This window comes from Scyliorhinus canicula, chromosome 1 (genome assembly GCF_902713615.1).
Source record: "Scyliorhinus canicula chromosome 1, sScyCan1.1, whole genome shotgun sequence".
In the NCBI taxonomy this organism is placed as follows: Eukaryota; Metazoa; Chordata; class Chondrichthyes; order Carcharhiniformes; family Scyliorhinidae; genus Scyliorhinus; species Scyliorhinus canicula.
The window spans coordinates 7,627,518-7,643,375 of record NC_052146.1 but is presented as its reverse complement, the minus strand read 5'-3'; the positions used below and the strand labels follow the sequence as shown (position 1 = coordinate 7,643,375).

General features: G+C 49.1%; 1 protein-coding gene across 1 annotated transcript in view; it reads right to left on the bottom strand.

The window, feature by feature from the left end:
• Nucleotides 1–15,539, bottom strand: part of LOC119977190 (peptidyl-prolyl cis-trans isomerase FKBP8-like) — a 47,781-nt gene extending 32,242 nt beyond the window's left edge. The window contains exon 1 of the mRNA XM_038817882.1: nt 15,493–15,539. Within this exon, the coding sequence (XP_038673810.1) occupies nt 15,493–15,524 (32 nt within the window). The 5' untranslated portion in view covers nt 15,525–15,539. The remainder of the gene's footprint in view (nt 1–15,492) is intronic.
• Nucleotides 15,540–15,858: the final 319 nt, after the last annotated feature.

Here is a 15,858-nt window from a genome sequence, read left to right as displayed (position 1 = left end):
CAGCACAGGGAGATCCCAGAGAGGCTGGGACCGGGGCACAGGGAAAGATTCCAAAGATGTGGGACAGGGTAGGGGATGGAGAGAAATGGAGTGGGACAAGAATGGGATCCAGACACAGGTGAGGGGTGGGGGGGTGAACACTGTGGGGCAAGTGGGGAAGGTCACTGACGGAAGGAAAAGTAAAAGTGGACTATTTCTGAAGGGGATTGCTCCTTTTTAGGATGAAAACAGACATCACATTTCAACACCACGACTGGATAATTTAAAATTCATCCGGTGGTCCCGACATTCTATATTTTAGCACATCCAATAAAGTAGCTGTTTCTATGGCAGCATGGTGAAGTGGTTAGCACTGCTGCCTCACGGCCCCGAGGTCCCAGGTTCAATCCCGGCTCTGGGTCACTATCCGTGTGGAGTTTGCACATTCTCCCCCTGTTTGCGTGGGTTTCAGGGTAGGTGGATTGGCCACGCTAAATTGCCCCTTAATTACAAAAAAATAATTGGCTACTCTAAATTTATATGAAAAATAAAGTAGCTGTTTGTGACAGCAGATCGATGTCTGGGGTGACACAAGAGTCCCAGGTAAAGTCTCACTGCCCCTCCCTACATCCATTCATACAGAAACCAGCTGCACTCTGAAGTAGTTGCCGTGCTGCCCGCCCTTCTGTGTGCATCAGAAATCTGGACCATGACGACCAGCAGACATCTCAAATCCCTGGAGAAATATCCCCAACACTGCCTCTGCAAAATCCTGCATATCCACCGGCAGGATAGGCGTACCAATGTGAGGGTCTTCTCCCAGGTCTATACCCCCAGTAGCGAGAGGGTGCAGAGGAGGTTCAACAGGATGTTGCCTGGTATGGAGGGTGCTAGCTATGAAGAAAGGTTGAGTAGATTAGGATTGTTTTCGTTGGAAAGACGGAGATTGAGGGGAGACCTGATTGAGGTCTACAAAATTATGAGAGGTATGGACAGGGCGGACAAGCTTTTTCCAAGAGTGGGGGTGTCAATTACAAGGGGTCACGATTTCAAGGTGAGAGGGGGAAAGTTTAAGGGAGATGTGCGTGGAAAGGTTTTTACGCAGAGGGTGGTGGGTGCCTGGAACGCTTTGCCAGCGGAGGTGGTAGAGGCGGGCACGATAGCATAATTTAAGAGGCATCGAGACAGATATATGAACGGGCGGGGAACAGAGGAAGTAGATCCTTGGAAAATAGGCGACAGGTTTAGATAAAGGATGAAAATGAAAAAATGAAAATCGCTTATTGTCACGAGTAGGCTTCAATGAAGTTACTGTGACAAGCCCCTAGTCGCCACATTCCGGCGCCAGTCCGGGGAGGCTGGTACGGGAATCGAACCGTGCTGCTGGCTTGCTGTAAAAGCCAGCGATTTAGCCGAGTGAGCTAAACCAGCGCCTGGGAAGGCCGAAGGGCCTGTTCCTGTGCTGTAATTTTCTTTGTTCTTTGTTCTTCTTTGTTCTTTGTTCTAATCACCTCGAGCGACGCAGGGTGGGAGCACGCGGAGGCCAAGCATAAACTGTGGAAAGATAGCGGGAAATCCAGAGCGTCCCACTCACTCACCTCATCAAATACCATCTGCCAAACCTGTGGCAGAGTCTGCGGATCTAGGATTGGACTATTCACCCACTGCAGGACCCACCTCGCTGGAGTGGAAGCGAGTCACCCTCGACCCTGAGGGACCACCCGACAGAGCTGCGCTCTTCGAATGAAATGTGCCTTTCTGCTTTCTTGAGAAACAGGTGCAGAGCCTCTATTCATTCCCCCAGAGCCATTACTAACTTGAAGGAAACGTTAGAAGATTCACCAGCAGAGAGGCGAGATTGGCAACCTATTTGAACAAGTTACCGGGTAGATTATGAGTACAATGGAAGCAAAATACTGCAAATGCCTGGAAAGCTGAAATGAAAGCAGAAAATGCTGCCAGGCTAGAAATACAAAGCAGGTCAGTCAGCATCTGTGGAGGCAGAGCTCGTGTTCCAGCAGAAAAGCGGGTGCATTTCTATAGCACCTCCCTTTTCCTCAGAATGTCCCAAAGCTCTTTGCAACCAATCAGTCTGGCCCCTGTTGCCATGTATGAAATGCAGCAACCAATCAGATAGTCTTTTTAAAACAATAATGTTGATTGAGGGATAGGTTTTGATCAGGACAAGGGGGAAACAACAGCGCCTGTACTTCCTCAGGAAACTAAGCAAATTCGGCATGTCCACATTAACCGTTACCAACTTTTACAGATGCACCATAGAAAGCATCCTATCGGGCTGCATCACAGCCTGGTATGGCAACTGCTCGGCCCAAGACCGCAGGAAACTCCAGAGAGTCGTGAACATAGCCCAGTCCATCACACAAACCCCCCATTGACTCCATCTATATCTCCTGCTGCCTTGGGGAAAGCGGGCAGCATAATCAAAGACTCCCACCGGGTTATTTCCTCTCCCAACCTCTTCCATCGGGCAGGAGATACAAAAGTATGAGGACACGCACTAACAGATTCAAAAACATCTTCTTTCCCGCTGTTACCAGACTCCTGAATGACCCTCTTATGGACTGAACTGATCTCTTCCACATCATCTCTACTGAGTAGTACTTACACTCCGCATGCTTCACTGATGCCTGTGTCTACATATTTACATTGTGTATCTATCGTATGTTCTATGTTTTTTCATGGATGGAACGATCTGTCTGGACTGTATGCAGAACAATACTTTTCACTGTAGCTCGGTACATGTGACAATAAATCAAATCTACACGGTAGCACAGTGGTTAGCACTGTTGCTTCACAGCGCCAGGGTCCCGGGTTCGATTCCCAGCTGGGTGACTGTCTGTGTGGAGTCTGCACGTTCTCCCCGTGTCTGCGTGGATTTCCTCCGGGTGCTCCGGTTTCCTCCCACAAGTCCCGAAAGACGTGCTGTTGGTGAATTGGACATTCTGAATTCTCCCTCTGTGTACCCGAACAGGCGCCGGAATGTGACAAGTCGGGTCTTTTCACAGTAACTTCATTGCACTGTGAGCCTCCTTGTGACACTAAAGATTATTATTATCAACCTCCCTTCTCTCCAAAATAATGCCTTGGGATTTTTTCTTTTAACCTCCCCCTTGTGGTGTTCTTTTGTTCCTAAATTAAGGCTGGTTGGTGTAGTGTTCACAAAGACCACTAACTGCTTTTAAATTGAACAAAGCTGTAAATTTATAAACACAACTTAATTGGATTCATCACTTACTTCTATAGAATACACAGTTGATAATAAACATATAATCTACACTCATCGACTACTAATCTCCACACTATTACATTAATTATGATCTGCTCTCACTCACACTATCTTTCCTTCAGTCTGTCCTCTACCTTTCTTCTGAATCTGTCACTCCCAAGTCTTAGCATCAGTGCCTTATATCGTTCTACATCTAGCCCCCTCTAGTGGTTGATTTAGACATTACGTTAACCCTTGCAGTTCTTTACATTTATGATAATGTCACGCCGCTGAGAGGGTCCCGGTTCAATGTCTCAGCCCAGAGACAGCACCTCTGACCCTGCAGCACTCCCTCAGTGCTGGAGCGTCCGCTTATGTAGTGAAGATTCTGGACTGGGATCGAAGCCAGAGCCTTCGGACCCGAGTGACTGGGTCCAATGCCTCAAGTGGAAGCTGGGAAGCCGTGAGCGATTTTACAGCCTTTAAGCTGAACCAGGGAATAGGGAGGAGGAGGTCATCTGCGGGGAAAAGCTATGTTTGGGCGGAAGGCAGGAGTGATGAAATGACAAAAGGGATGATGCCCCCCCCGGTTGCACAGTCCTTTGGTTCTTCAGCTTTTTTTTAACCCTGGCGTACTCCTCGTTGCCGGCCTCGAACAGGTTTTGGAACAGGCCGATGAACCGCACCCCCCCCCCCCCCCCCCCGTATCCAGGAAGCCTTCCTCTGACCCTCGGATGGGGTACTTAATCTTCTCCAGGCGGAGAATTCCGAGAGGTCAGCGAGCCAGTCTGCAGCTTTGGGTGGTGCTGCCGATCGCCAGCCCAGCCGGATTCTCCGGCGTGCGATTAGGGAAGCGAGGGCGTCGGCCCCCTTCCCTATGTGTAACTCTGGCTGCTCCGATACCCCAAAGATTGCCACTATTGGGCATGGCTTCACCCTCACCCCCACAACCTTGGACATTGCCTCGGAGAAGGCTGTCCAGAACCCAGCAAGCTTGGGGCAAGCCCAGAACATGTGGGTGTGGTTGGCCGGGCCCCTCTGGCACCGCTCACATTTCTCCTCCACCTCCGGGAAGAACCTGCTCATTCGGGTTCTGGTCAGGTGCGCTCTGTGCAGCACTTTGAGCTGCATTAGGCTTAGCCTTGCACAGGAGGAGGTGGAGCTCACCCTGCTCAGTGCTTCGCTCCAGAGTCCCCATCCTACCTCTGTCCCCAGTTCATCCTCCCATTTCTGTCTGGTCCTGTCCAGTGGTGTTCGGGCTCTGTCCAGTAGCTGTCTGTATATTCTCCCACATAGCCCCCCCCCCCCCCCCCCCCCCCCCCTTCATGCTGCTTGTGCCTATTAGGTCCTCTAGTAGTGTGCTTTCTGGGGCACCGGGGTACCCTACTGTCTCTTTGCGGAGGAAGTGCTTTATTTGGAGGTGTCTCAATTCCTGTCCTCTTGCTAGTTTCCACTTCCTCGCCAGTTCGTCCAGTGTCGCCAGTCTGTGCCCTACGTAGAAGTCCCCGCCCGTCAGTGTGCCCCCATCCTGCCTCCACCTTTTGAAGGTGGTATCTAGCATGGCTGGGGGGGAATCTGTGATTGCCACAGATGGGGGCCGTAAGGGACATTTTGGTTTTCCCGAAGTGCTGTCTCAACTGGGTCCACGTTGTCAGCGTGGCCGCTACCACTGGGCTCGTTGTGTACCTTGCTGAGGAGGATGGGAGTGCTGCTGTGGCCAGGGCCCAGAGGGTTGTTCCTTTACAGGATGCCTCCTCCATTTGGACACAATCTGTGTCGGGTTTGTGTACCCATCCCCTCACCTTTTCTGCCCGGTGATAGTTTTGTAGGTTCGGTAGAGCCAGGCCCCCTCTGACTTTCCCTCTTTGCAGAGTCGGTTTGGGAATTCTCGGGTCCCTCCCCCGTTTGGGTTCAATGGGAATGTCTCGCTTTTGCCCAGGTTAAGTTTGTAGCCAGGAGAAGGTTCCAAACTCTTTCAATTTTTGCAGTATTGCCTTCAGTCCCTCCTGTGGCTTTGAGACATCGAGGAGCAGGTCATCTGCATAGAGTGAGACTCTGTGCTCTCTGTCTCCTCTCCGGATTCCCTTCCAGCTTTCTGCATCCCGCAGGGCTATCGCCAGGGGTTTGATCGCTAGCACGAACAAGAGTGGGGACAGGGGGCAGCCCTGTCTTGTTCCTCTCTGTAGCTGGAAGTATTCAGAGCTGGGGGGGTTAGTTCGGACACTCGCTTTGGGAGCGTTGTACAGGAGCCTCACCCAGGCGATGAATCCCGCTCCTAGCCCAAACCGTTCCAGTACCTCGAGGAGGTAGCTCCATTCGACTCTGTCAAAGGCCTTTTCTGTCCAGGGGGACGCTCACCTCTGGTGTTCTCTCCACGGGGGGGGGGGGGGGGGGGGGGGGGTCATTATCACATTCAGCAGCCGCCTGATGTTCGCTGTGAGCCGCCTCCCCTTGACAAGCCCGTTTTGGTCCTCTGCGACCACGGAATGGAATCTTAATATTAATAATCTTTATTAGTGTCACAAGTAGGCTTACATTAACACCACAACAAAGTTACTGTGAAAAGCCCCTTGTCACCACACTCCGGGCGCCTGTTCGGGTACACTGAGGGAGAATTCAGAATGTCCAATTCACCTAACAGCACGTCTTTCGAGACTTGCTGGAGGAAACCGGAGCGCCCGGAGGAAACCCACGCAGACACGGGGCAGACAGTGACCCGAACCGGGAATCGAACCCGGGTCCCTGGCGCTGCGAAGCAGCAGTGCTAACCAATGTGCTGCCCGTGCCGACCACGCCTGCCATGTGTTGCCCTCGTCTACAACGAATCAGTTCACGAAAAATGTTATGAATCTACTTTCTTGAGCACTCAATCCAAAGCTGAGAGAGAGAGATAGCGATAGAGAAAGAGAGAGAGGAGAGATTAAAGTCACCAAGTCGGTGCGCTCATTAAGTGCGGGACCACCAGAAACACTGAATAAAGGAAAAAGCAAAAGGACAAACTTGTGTTTGTCTGGTGCCTTTCACAACCAGCAGATGTCTCCAAGTTCCACAAAACCAACAAAGAACACATCTGAAGTGTAGCCATTTCATATCATTTCATTTTCATTTCATTTCATTGGTAAAATTGAATGTGATGAAACAAGATCTTTTGCTCCCTCATGCAGTTCATCTTCGTCCCATTGCTACAGGAGAGCAGTGCTCTCCAAAGCAACTTCACAGTTACCCAACTGTGGTGAATGTACATCATCTAATTCACACTGTATAGTATTGCGTTCACACTGTATAGTATTGTGCCCTTGTGGGCTCTGTCTGTGCGCTGTTGCACGGCTCTGCCCACAGGGGGAGATGAGGAGCTTGTACAGGGCTCCACCCTCGGCTCCGCCCATGGCCCCTCCCACTACCGGAAGTATAAAGTGCTGCAGCCTTGTGAGTCGCAGGCAAGCTCAGTTGTAAGTCTATTACAGCCACAGTTTACTTCCTATCGTGTCTCGAGTGAATTGATGGTCACATCACCAACCTAAAATTGGACATTGAAATCGGAATGTGTGTGATGGGGCGATCCATCATAAGAAGAGGTTATCCGTTTTAAGCAACATTGACAACGTCTGTCGAGAATGGAAGGAAATTGGCAAACTACAGCACATTCGGAGTTACTGCAGTGCACTGTCAGAAACCTCAGCGATGGTATTTCATCTTTCTTCAAGACTTCAGTTTACGGATTAATCTTTGTGCGGCATTTTCTGCTGCTCATTTTGATGTATATTCCCAGACGTTCTTCATGGTGTTTGGGGGAATGGCTGCGTATTTTAAAATCAAATCAACATATTAGCATTGGCGTAACACCAACTAATTGTGTTTACATAGCATCTTTGACATCAAAACAGCCGAGATACCTCAGGGGAGCATTAATCAGACATAACTTGATGCAAAGCCCATCATTGATTGATTGATTGATTTGATTTATTGTCACATGTACCGAAATACAGTGAAAAGTATTTTTCTGCGGCCGAGGGAACGTACACAGTACGTACATAGTAGACACAGGAATAATCAACAGGGAACATTGACAAATGGTACATCGACAAAACATTGATTGGTTACAGTGCGGAACAAGGGGCCAAACAAAGCAAATACATGAGCAAGAGCAGCATAGGGCATCGTGAATAGTGTTCTTACAGGGAACAGATCAGTCCGAGGGGGAGTCGTTGAGAAGTCTTGTAGCTGTGGGGGAGAAGCTGTTCCTATGTCTGGATGTGAGGGTCTTCAGACTTCTGTACCTTCTGCCTGATGGAAGGGTCTGGAAGACGGCAAAGCCTGGGTGGGAGGGGTCTCTGATAATGCTGTCTGCCTTCCTGAAGCAGCGGGAGGTGTAGACAGAATCAATGTGGGAGTGGCAAGTTTGTGTGATGCGTTGGGCTGAGTTCACCGAACTCTGCAATTTCTTGCGATCCTGTACTGAGCAGTTGCCATACCAGGCTGTGATGCAGCCAGATAGGATGCTCTCTATGGCACATCTGTAGAAGTTTGTGAGAGTCGATGCAGACATGCTGAATTTCTTTAGCTTCCATAGGAAGTAGAGACGTTGTTGGGCTTTCTTGACTGTTGCATCAACGGGAGTGGCCCAGGACAGACTGTTGGCGATGGTGACCCCCAGGAACTTAAAGCTATCGACCATCTCCACTTCGGAGCCATTGATGCAGACGGGAGTGTATGTCGTGCTGCACTTCCTGAAGTCGACGATCAGTTCCTTGATCTTTCTAACATTTAGAGAGGTTGTTTTCGGTACACCATGCAACCAAGTGATTTATCTCCCTCCTGTGGTCTGATTCATCGTTGTTTGAGATACGGCCCACCACAGTCGTATCATCCGCAAACTTATAGATTGGTGATAGATAAGGAGATCGAAGGACAGTTAGCAAAATGTTTGTTCAAAGAGTTAAATGTTTCGGAGTATTTTTAAAAAGGAGAGGCAGAGAAACTTAAGGAGGGATTTCCAGATCTTGGGGCTTGGTGTCTCTGAAGACACGGCCATGAATGGTGGTGGAGCGATTAAGATCAGGGATGCTCAAAAGGCCAGAATGAGAGGAGCGCAGAGATCTTGGAGGGTTGAGGGGCTGGAGGAGTTACAAAGACAGGGAGGCGGAAATCAGAGTCACTGATTAAAGCCGAGCAAATAAACAGGATAATAAATGCAAAGATGTTGGACAGATTAGGCCAATGGGCAGAGATAATTGTAAAATTACCAGACTGCATAGAAAATGCCAATATTGATCACACATTCATTGGTAATGTGTTTGAGGTGATAGCAAAGTGAATAGAATGGGTTGCTCGTTGACAGATCAGTACATTGAAAATGGGAGGGGTCTTGGTTGGCAGGGTCAGTACATTCAGAATGGAAGGGGGGGTCGCGTTTGACAGGATAAGTCCATTCAGAATTGGAGGGGTGTTGGTTGACAGGATCAGTCCATTCAGAATGGGAGGGGTGTTGGTTGGCAGGGTCAGTACATTCAGAATGGGAGGGGGGGGTCTCGTTTGACAGGATCAGTACATTCAGAATGGGAGGGGGGGTCTCGTTTGACAGGATCAGTCCATTCAGAATGGGAGGGGTCTGGGTTGACAGGATCAGTACATTCAGAATGGGAGGGGTTGTGCTGGACAGGATCAGTCCATTCAGAATGGGAGGGGTGTTGGTTGACAGGATCAGTCCATCCAGAATGGGAGGGTGTTGGTTGACATGATCAGTCCATTCAGAATGGGAGGGGTGTTGGTTGACATGATCAGTCCATCCAGAATGGGAGGGGTCTTGGTTCAGAAGATCAGTCCATTCAGAATTGGAGGGGTCTTGGTTGACAGGATCAGTACATTCAAAATGGGAGGAGTGTTGGTTGAAAGGATCAGTCCATTCAGAATGGGAGGGGTTGTGGTTGACAGGATCAGTCCATCCAGAATGGGAGGGGTGGTATTTGACAGGTTCAGTCCATTCAGAATGGGAGGGGTCCTGGTTGAAAGGATCAGTCCATTCAGAATGGGAGGGGTGTTGGTTGGCAGGGTCAGTACATTCAGAATGGGAGGGGTGTTGGTTGACAGGATCAGTCCATTCAAAATGGAAGGAGTATTGGTTGAAAGGATCAGTCCATTCAGAATGCGAGGGATTGTGATTGACAGGATCAGTCTATTCAGAATGGGAGGGGTCTGGGTTGACAGGATCAGTCCATTCAGAATGGGAGTGCTGTTGGTTGACAGGGTCAGTACATTCAGAATGGGAGGGGTGTTGGTTGACAGGATCAGTCCATTCAAAATGGAAGGAGTTTTGGTTGAAAGGATCAGTCCATTCAGAATGGGAGAGTTTATGATTGACAGGATCAGTTCTTTCAGAATGGGAGGGGTCTGGGTTGACAGGATCAGTCCATCCATAATGGGAGGAGTCTTGGTTCAGAAGATCAGTCCATTCAGAATTGGAGGGGTCTTGGTTGACAGGATCAGTACATTCAAAATGGGAGGAGTGTTGGTTGAAAGGATCAGTCCATTCAGAATGGGAGGGGTTGTGGTTGACAGGATCAGTCCATCCAGAATGGGAGGGGTGGTATTTGACAGGTTCAGTCCATTCAGAATGGGAGGAGTCCTGGTTGAAAGGATCAGTCCATTCAGAATGGGAGGGGTGTTGATTGACAGGATCAGTACATTCAGAATGGGAGGGGTGTTGGTTGACAGGATCAGTCCATTCAAAATGGGAGGAGTATTGGTTGAAAGGATCAGTCCATTCAGAATGGGAGGGATTGTGATTGACAGGATCAGTCTATTCAGAATGGGAGGGGTCTGGGTTGACAGGATCAGTCCATTCAGAATGGGAGTGCTGTTGGTTGACAGGATCAGTCCATTCAGAATGGGAGGGGTGTTGGTTGACAGGATCAGTCGATTCAGAATGGGAGTGCTGTTGGTTGACAGGATCAGTCCATTCAGAATGGGAGGGGTGGTGGTTGACAGAATCAGTCCATTCAGAATGGGAGAGTTTATGATTGACAGGATCAGTTCTTTCAGAATGGGAGGGGTCTGGGTTGACAGGATCAGTCCATTCAGAATGGGAGTGCTGTTGGTTGACAGGATCAGTCCATTCAGAATGGGAGGGGTGTTGGTTGACAGGATCAGTCGATTCAGAATGGGAGGGGTCTTGGTTGACAGGATCAGTCCATTCAGAATGGGAGGGGTCTGGGTTGACAGGATCAGTCCATTCAGAATGGGAGCGCTGTTGGTTGACAGGATCAGTCCATTAGAATGGGAGGGGTGTTGGTTGACAGGATCAGTCCATTCAGAATGGGAGGGGTCTGGATTGACAGGATCAGTCCATTCAGAATGGGAGGGGGTCTGGGTTGACAGGATCAGTCCATTCAGAATGGGAGGGGTGTTGGTTGACAGGATCAGTCCATTCAGAATGGGAGGGGTCTGGGCTGACAGGATCAATCCATTCAGAATGGGAGGGGTGTTGGTTGACAGGATCAGTCCATTCAGAATGGGAGGGGTCTGGGTTGACAGGATCAGTACAATTTCTCTTTCACCAGGAATGTTTAAAATTACTGTTTAAATGTTAAAAACGTATTTAAAATAAACAGATAGACAATACTACTATAAGTTCTTTAATTCAGTCATGGAATGAATGTTGCTGGCTGGGTCAGCATGTGTTGCCCATCCCTAATCGCCCTGGAACTAAATGGTTTGCTCGGCTATTGAAGAGTCAACCACATTACTGTGGGTCTGGAGTCACATGTAGGTCAGACCGGGTAAGGACGGCAGATTTCCTTCCCGAAAGGGCATTAGTGAACAAATGGGTTTTTGCCACAATCGACAATAGTTTCAGAGTCTTCATCAGACTCTTAATTCCAGATTTGATATTCACAATATACATTAACATCAGGCACACAGCCCGGGGACTTCCACAAAAGTTCCAATGACCCCGTGTACTGTGGCTGAAAGTTCTTAGCGAGCGACCTTTCCCCACCGAGCCTCTGGGATGGCAGGCCCAGTGCATCCCCCAGCACGTCAGTCCTGCACTTTGTAATGATTCAGCCTGCAACACTCTCTCGAGCAATGCTCATATCCAAAGGATAATTATTTTTAAAAAGCCAGACCCAACCCCATCTCGCAGGGAGGACAGGATTGAGCAATCCTTTGACAAACGCTGCCAGTTCTTGTGTTTGAATGACGGATGCTGGGACTCAACACCAGAGGTACAAAGAACAAAGACAAGTGGCAGCAGGGTAGCATGGTGGTTAGCATAAATGCTTCACAGCTCCAGGGTCCCAGGTTCGACTCCCGGCTGGGTCACTGTCTGTGCGGAGTCTGCACGTCCTCCCCCTGTGTGCGTGGGTTTCCTCCGGGTGCTCCGGTTTCCTCCCACAGTCCAAAGATGTGCGGGTTAGGTGGATTGGCCATGCTAAATTGCCCGTAGTGTCCTAATAAAAGTAAGGTTAAGGGGGGGTTGTTGGGTTACGGGTATAGGGTGGATACGTGGGTTTGAGTAGGGTGATCATTGCTCGGCACAACATTGAGGGCCGAAGGGCCTGTTCTGTACTGTCCTGTTCTATGTTCTATGTTCTAAGTACAGCACAGGAACAGGCCCTTCGGCCCTCCAAGCCTGTGCCGACCATGCTGCCCGTCTAAACTAAAATCTTCTACACTTCCGGGGTCCGTATCCCTCTATTCCCATCCTATTCATGGATTTGTCAAGGTGCCCCTTAAATGTCACTGTCGTCCCTGCTTCCACCACCTCCTCCGGCAGCGAGTTCCAGGCACCCACTACCCTCTGTGTAAAAAACTTACCTCTTACATCTCCTCTAACCTTCCCCTCGCACCTTAAACCTATGCCCCCTAGTAATTGACCCCTCTACCCTGGGAAAAAGTCTCTGACTATCCACTCTGTCTATGCCCCTCATAATTTTGTAGACCTCTATCAGAACGTCCCTCAACCTCCGTCGTTCCATTGAGAACAAACCGAGTTTATTCAACCGCTCCTCATAGCTAATGCCCTCCATACCAGGCAACATCCCGGTAGTGTGGCCTAACTAAGGTTCTGTACAGCTGCAACATGACTTGCCAATTCTTATACTCAATGCCCCGGCCAATGAAGGCAAGCATGCCGTATGCCTTCTTGACTACCTTCTCCACCTGTGTTGCCCCTTTCAGTGACCTGTGGACCTGTACACCCAGATCTCTCTGACGGTCAATACTCTTGAGGATTCTACCATTCACTGTATATTCCCTACCTGCATTAGACCTTCCAAATGCATTCGCATTTGTAAAGGGTGTGACCATGGAATATTATCCAAGTGTAAATGGTGGGAGAAAGGTGGCAGAGGAGAAACTATTGCATAAATTGAGGGATGGATGGTTTCCAAACGAAATGATGCGAACACAGCGAGTCACTCAGACCAGCAGAATGAATGGCCACCCACTCTCCATAGACTTTAGCTTATTGAAAACGCGACTGCATTTTTCCTACCTCACACGAGATCCCATTCACCCATCACCCCTTACTCGCTGACCTATACTGGCTCCTGGTCAGACAACACCTCAATTTTAAAATTCTCATCCGAGTTTTCAAATCCCCCCCCCCTTTGCCCCTCACCTCCCTAACTCTGTAATCTCCCCCAGCTCAACGACCCATTGAGACAGCCGCCCTCCTCGATTTTCTGTGTCCTACTGCTGCTGGCCGTGTCTTCAGCTTCTGTTGCTCCAAACTCTGCAATTCCCTACCTAAACCTCCTCTCTCTACTTCCCCCTCTCTGCCTGTAAGATGCTCCTTAGAACCTACAGCCTTGACCAAGATTTTGGTCACCTGCTCGCATATCTCCATTTGTGGCTGAGTTTCAGACTTTCTTTGCTGATGTTCTTGTGAGGTGCCACGGGCTGTTTTAAAATTGATTTGTGAATACAAATGAAGTCTTGTGGTGCAGTGGAAATAAATTGGAGCGTCTACCATCGCAACCCATAGCCCCGGGCCGGTTTAGCTCAGTTGACTGGGCAGCTGGTTCGTGAAGCAGAGAAAGGCCAGCAGCGTGGGTTCAATTCCCGTACCGGCTTGTGTTATTCACCCCCGCCCCTCGCCTGAGGTGCGGTGACGCTCTGATTAAATCACTACCAATCAGCTCTCCATCTCAAAGTGGAAAGTAGCCTATGGTCACCTGGGACTATAGTGACTTTATTACCTATAGCTCCAGATTGCAGACTACTGGGGCAGCATGGTAGCATAGCGGTTAGCACAGCTCCAGGGTCCCAGGTTCGATTCCTGGCTTGGGTCACTGTCTGTGTGGAGTCTGCATGTTCTCTCCGTGTCTGCGTGGGTTTCCTCTGGGTGCTCCGGTTTCCTCCCACAGTCCAAAGATGTGCTGATGTGGATTGGCCATGCTAAGTTGCCCTTAGGTTAGATGGGGTTGCTGGGTTACGGAGATAGGGTGGAGGTGTGGGTGTTCACCCTACAGTAGGGTGTTCTTTCCAAGAGCTGGTGCAGACTCGATGGGCTGAATGGCCTCCTTCTGCACTGTAAATTCTATGATTCTATGACTGCAACATGTATATAAAAGTGTGGTTTGCCACAGCCAATCGGACTCGATGAATGGACTGTTACTTACCGCCATATAAATGCAAGTTGTTGTTTACACTGTGATACCGGGTGTCACGGTCTTGTGCACTGGCCGGTAGGAATGATGCACTACTAGTTCTTGACTAGTTAAAATAATTTATTGTAAAACAAATGCGTGATAAAGATTACGGGAATAAATATATTACAAACTACTAACAATAACTAACTATTCTTGAGCTGTGGCAAAATATGTCTATCCACCAACAAGACTTACTCCCAACTCCCCGAGGCACAGAGTCACATGGTAGGTTTACACTGCCACCTGCTGGTCGGAGGTAGTGTACATTATGAGAGACATGATTGCTTATGCATATCATCACACTGGGTACCATTAAAACTCTGAAATTGATATTGTGAGTGAGCACATGGAGGATGTGGTCGCTGTGCTGTGATCAGCGGTTACACATCGTCCTTGTTTTCACAGTGGCCTAATTAGTGGTGGATGTTTTAATGCAAAGTATGTAAATTGGACCCTTGCAGCTTCTGAAACCGTGTCCCAGATCTCGGGAGTTGACAACTGCAGTTTTCCCATATTCCCACCAGGGGGCCTTGCTGCTTCACTTTGGAAGCTCCACAGTTCAACTGGGCTGAAAAACATAAAATAAAGCATTGATAATTCACAGCAGGAACGGCGAACAACTGGTTCCTCAGGCATCATGCTAATTAGTTTTATTTTGTAGCGCTAACCCCTATCTTTGACTTATGCAAATAACTATAAAAGTTCAATTGACGGCTGCATATATTTTTTTTCATCTACGAATAATAATTTCCCAATTTCCCAAAATTGTCCCAACCGGAATGACATGTTCCAAGTTGTGTATATTCGTGGATATATACTCTAAAAGAGAAAACCTGTCATGGGGAAAGAGCAGGGGAGCGGGCCGAATCTGATAGCTCCTTCAAAGGGCTAGCACAGGCACAGTGGGCCGAATGGGCCCCCAATCGAGCTGCATGATTCAAAATGAGTGAAAAGTCATTGACGCAGAGGGTTATTCTCTGTCCCCCAACGGATGCTGAAATGTTTGCTGAGCATTCGCATCATCTCCTGCCTAGGGGGCAGCACGGTAGCATGGTGGTTAGCATAAATGCTTCACAGCTCCAGGGTCCCAGGTTCAATTCCCGGCTGGGTCACTGTCTGTGCGGAGTCTGCACATCCTCCCCGTGTGTGCGTGGGTTTCCTCCGGGTGCTCCGGTTTCCTCCCACAGTCCAAAGATGTGCGGGTTAGGTGGATTGGCCAGGCTAAATTGCCCGTAGTGTCCTAAAAAGTAAGGTTAAGGGGGGGGGTTGTTGGGTTACGGGTATAGGGTGGATACGTGGGTTTGAGTAGGGTGATCATTGCTCGGCACAACATCGAGGGCCGAAGGGCCTGTTCTGTGCTGTACTGTTCTATGTTCTATGTATCCAGCAGCACTTTTGCTTTCAGAGAAGGTAATGACAGTGGGATCAGACACCAAAAGGTGGCACCTCTCCATGTTTCCGTGCTGTAAACACCTCGTTGTACTTTGTGGAATCCTGGTGATTAATCTATAATTCCTGAAGGCTGTCTGAAGACAATCCTGGAGGGTTGGTAACAGTAAGAGAGAGAGAGAGAGAGAAAGGGGGAGGGGAATGGCCCCTACACAAAAGAAAATTCACAGAATGCAAAGACCTTACCCAGAAAAGCAAATCGGATTGTCGCTACACATTTCCCATCTGCGATTTTGTGCTGCGTGCAAAATATTGAGGCAATTTTTTTTTGCAGAGATTTTTCCATTTCGGAGAGCGGCTGATTGCACTGAAACACATTGTCAAGGAGCCCCAGGAACGTGCCGATAGGATGGTTTGTACCTGGACAGGGATCTGCTGGCCTGTGACTATTTTTAAACAGTCCTCATTTCGTGCCCAGGGTTTGCCTGTTGCTGTCAAAGTCGGTTCTGGGTGATTTCAAACACTTGCTGGGTGAGAGCTCTGTTTGGGGCTGATCTCCAAAGAGAAAACGCTGGTGTGAAGACAGCAGCTCACATCAGGAAGCTGCCTGCC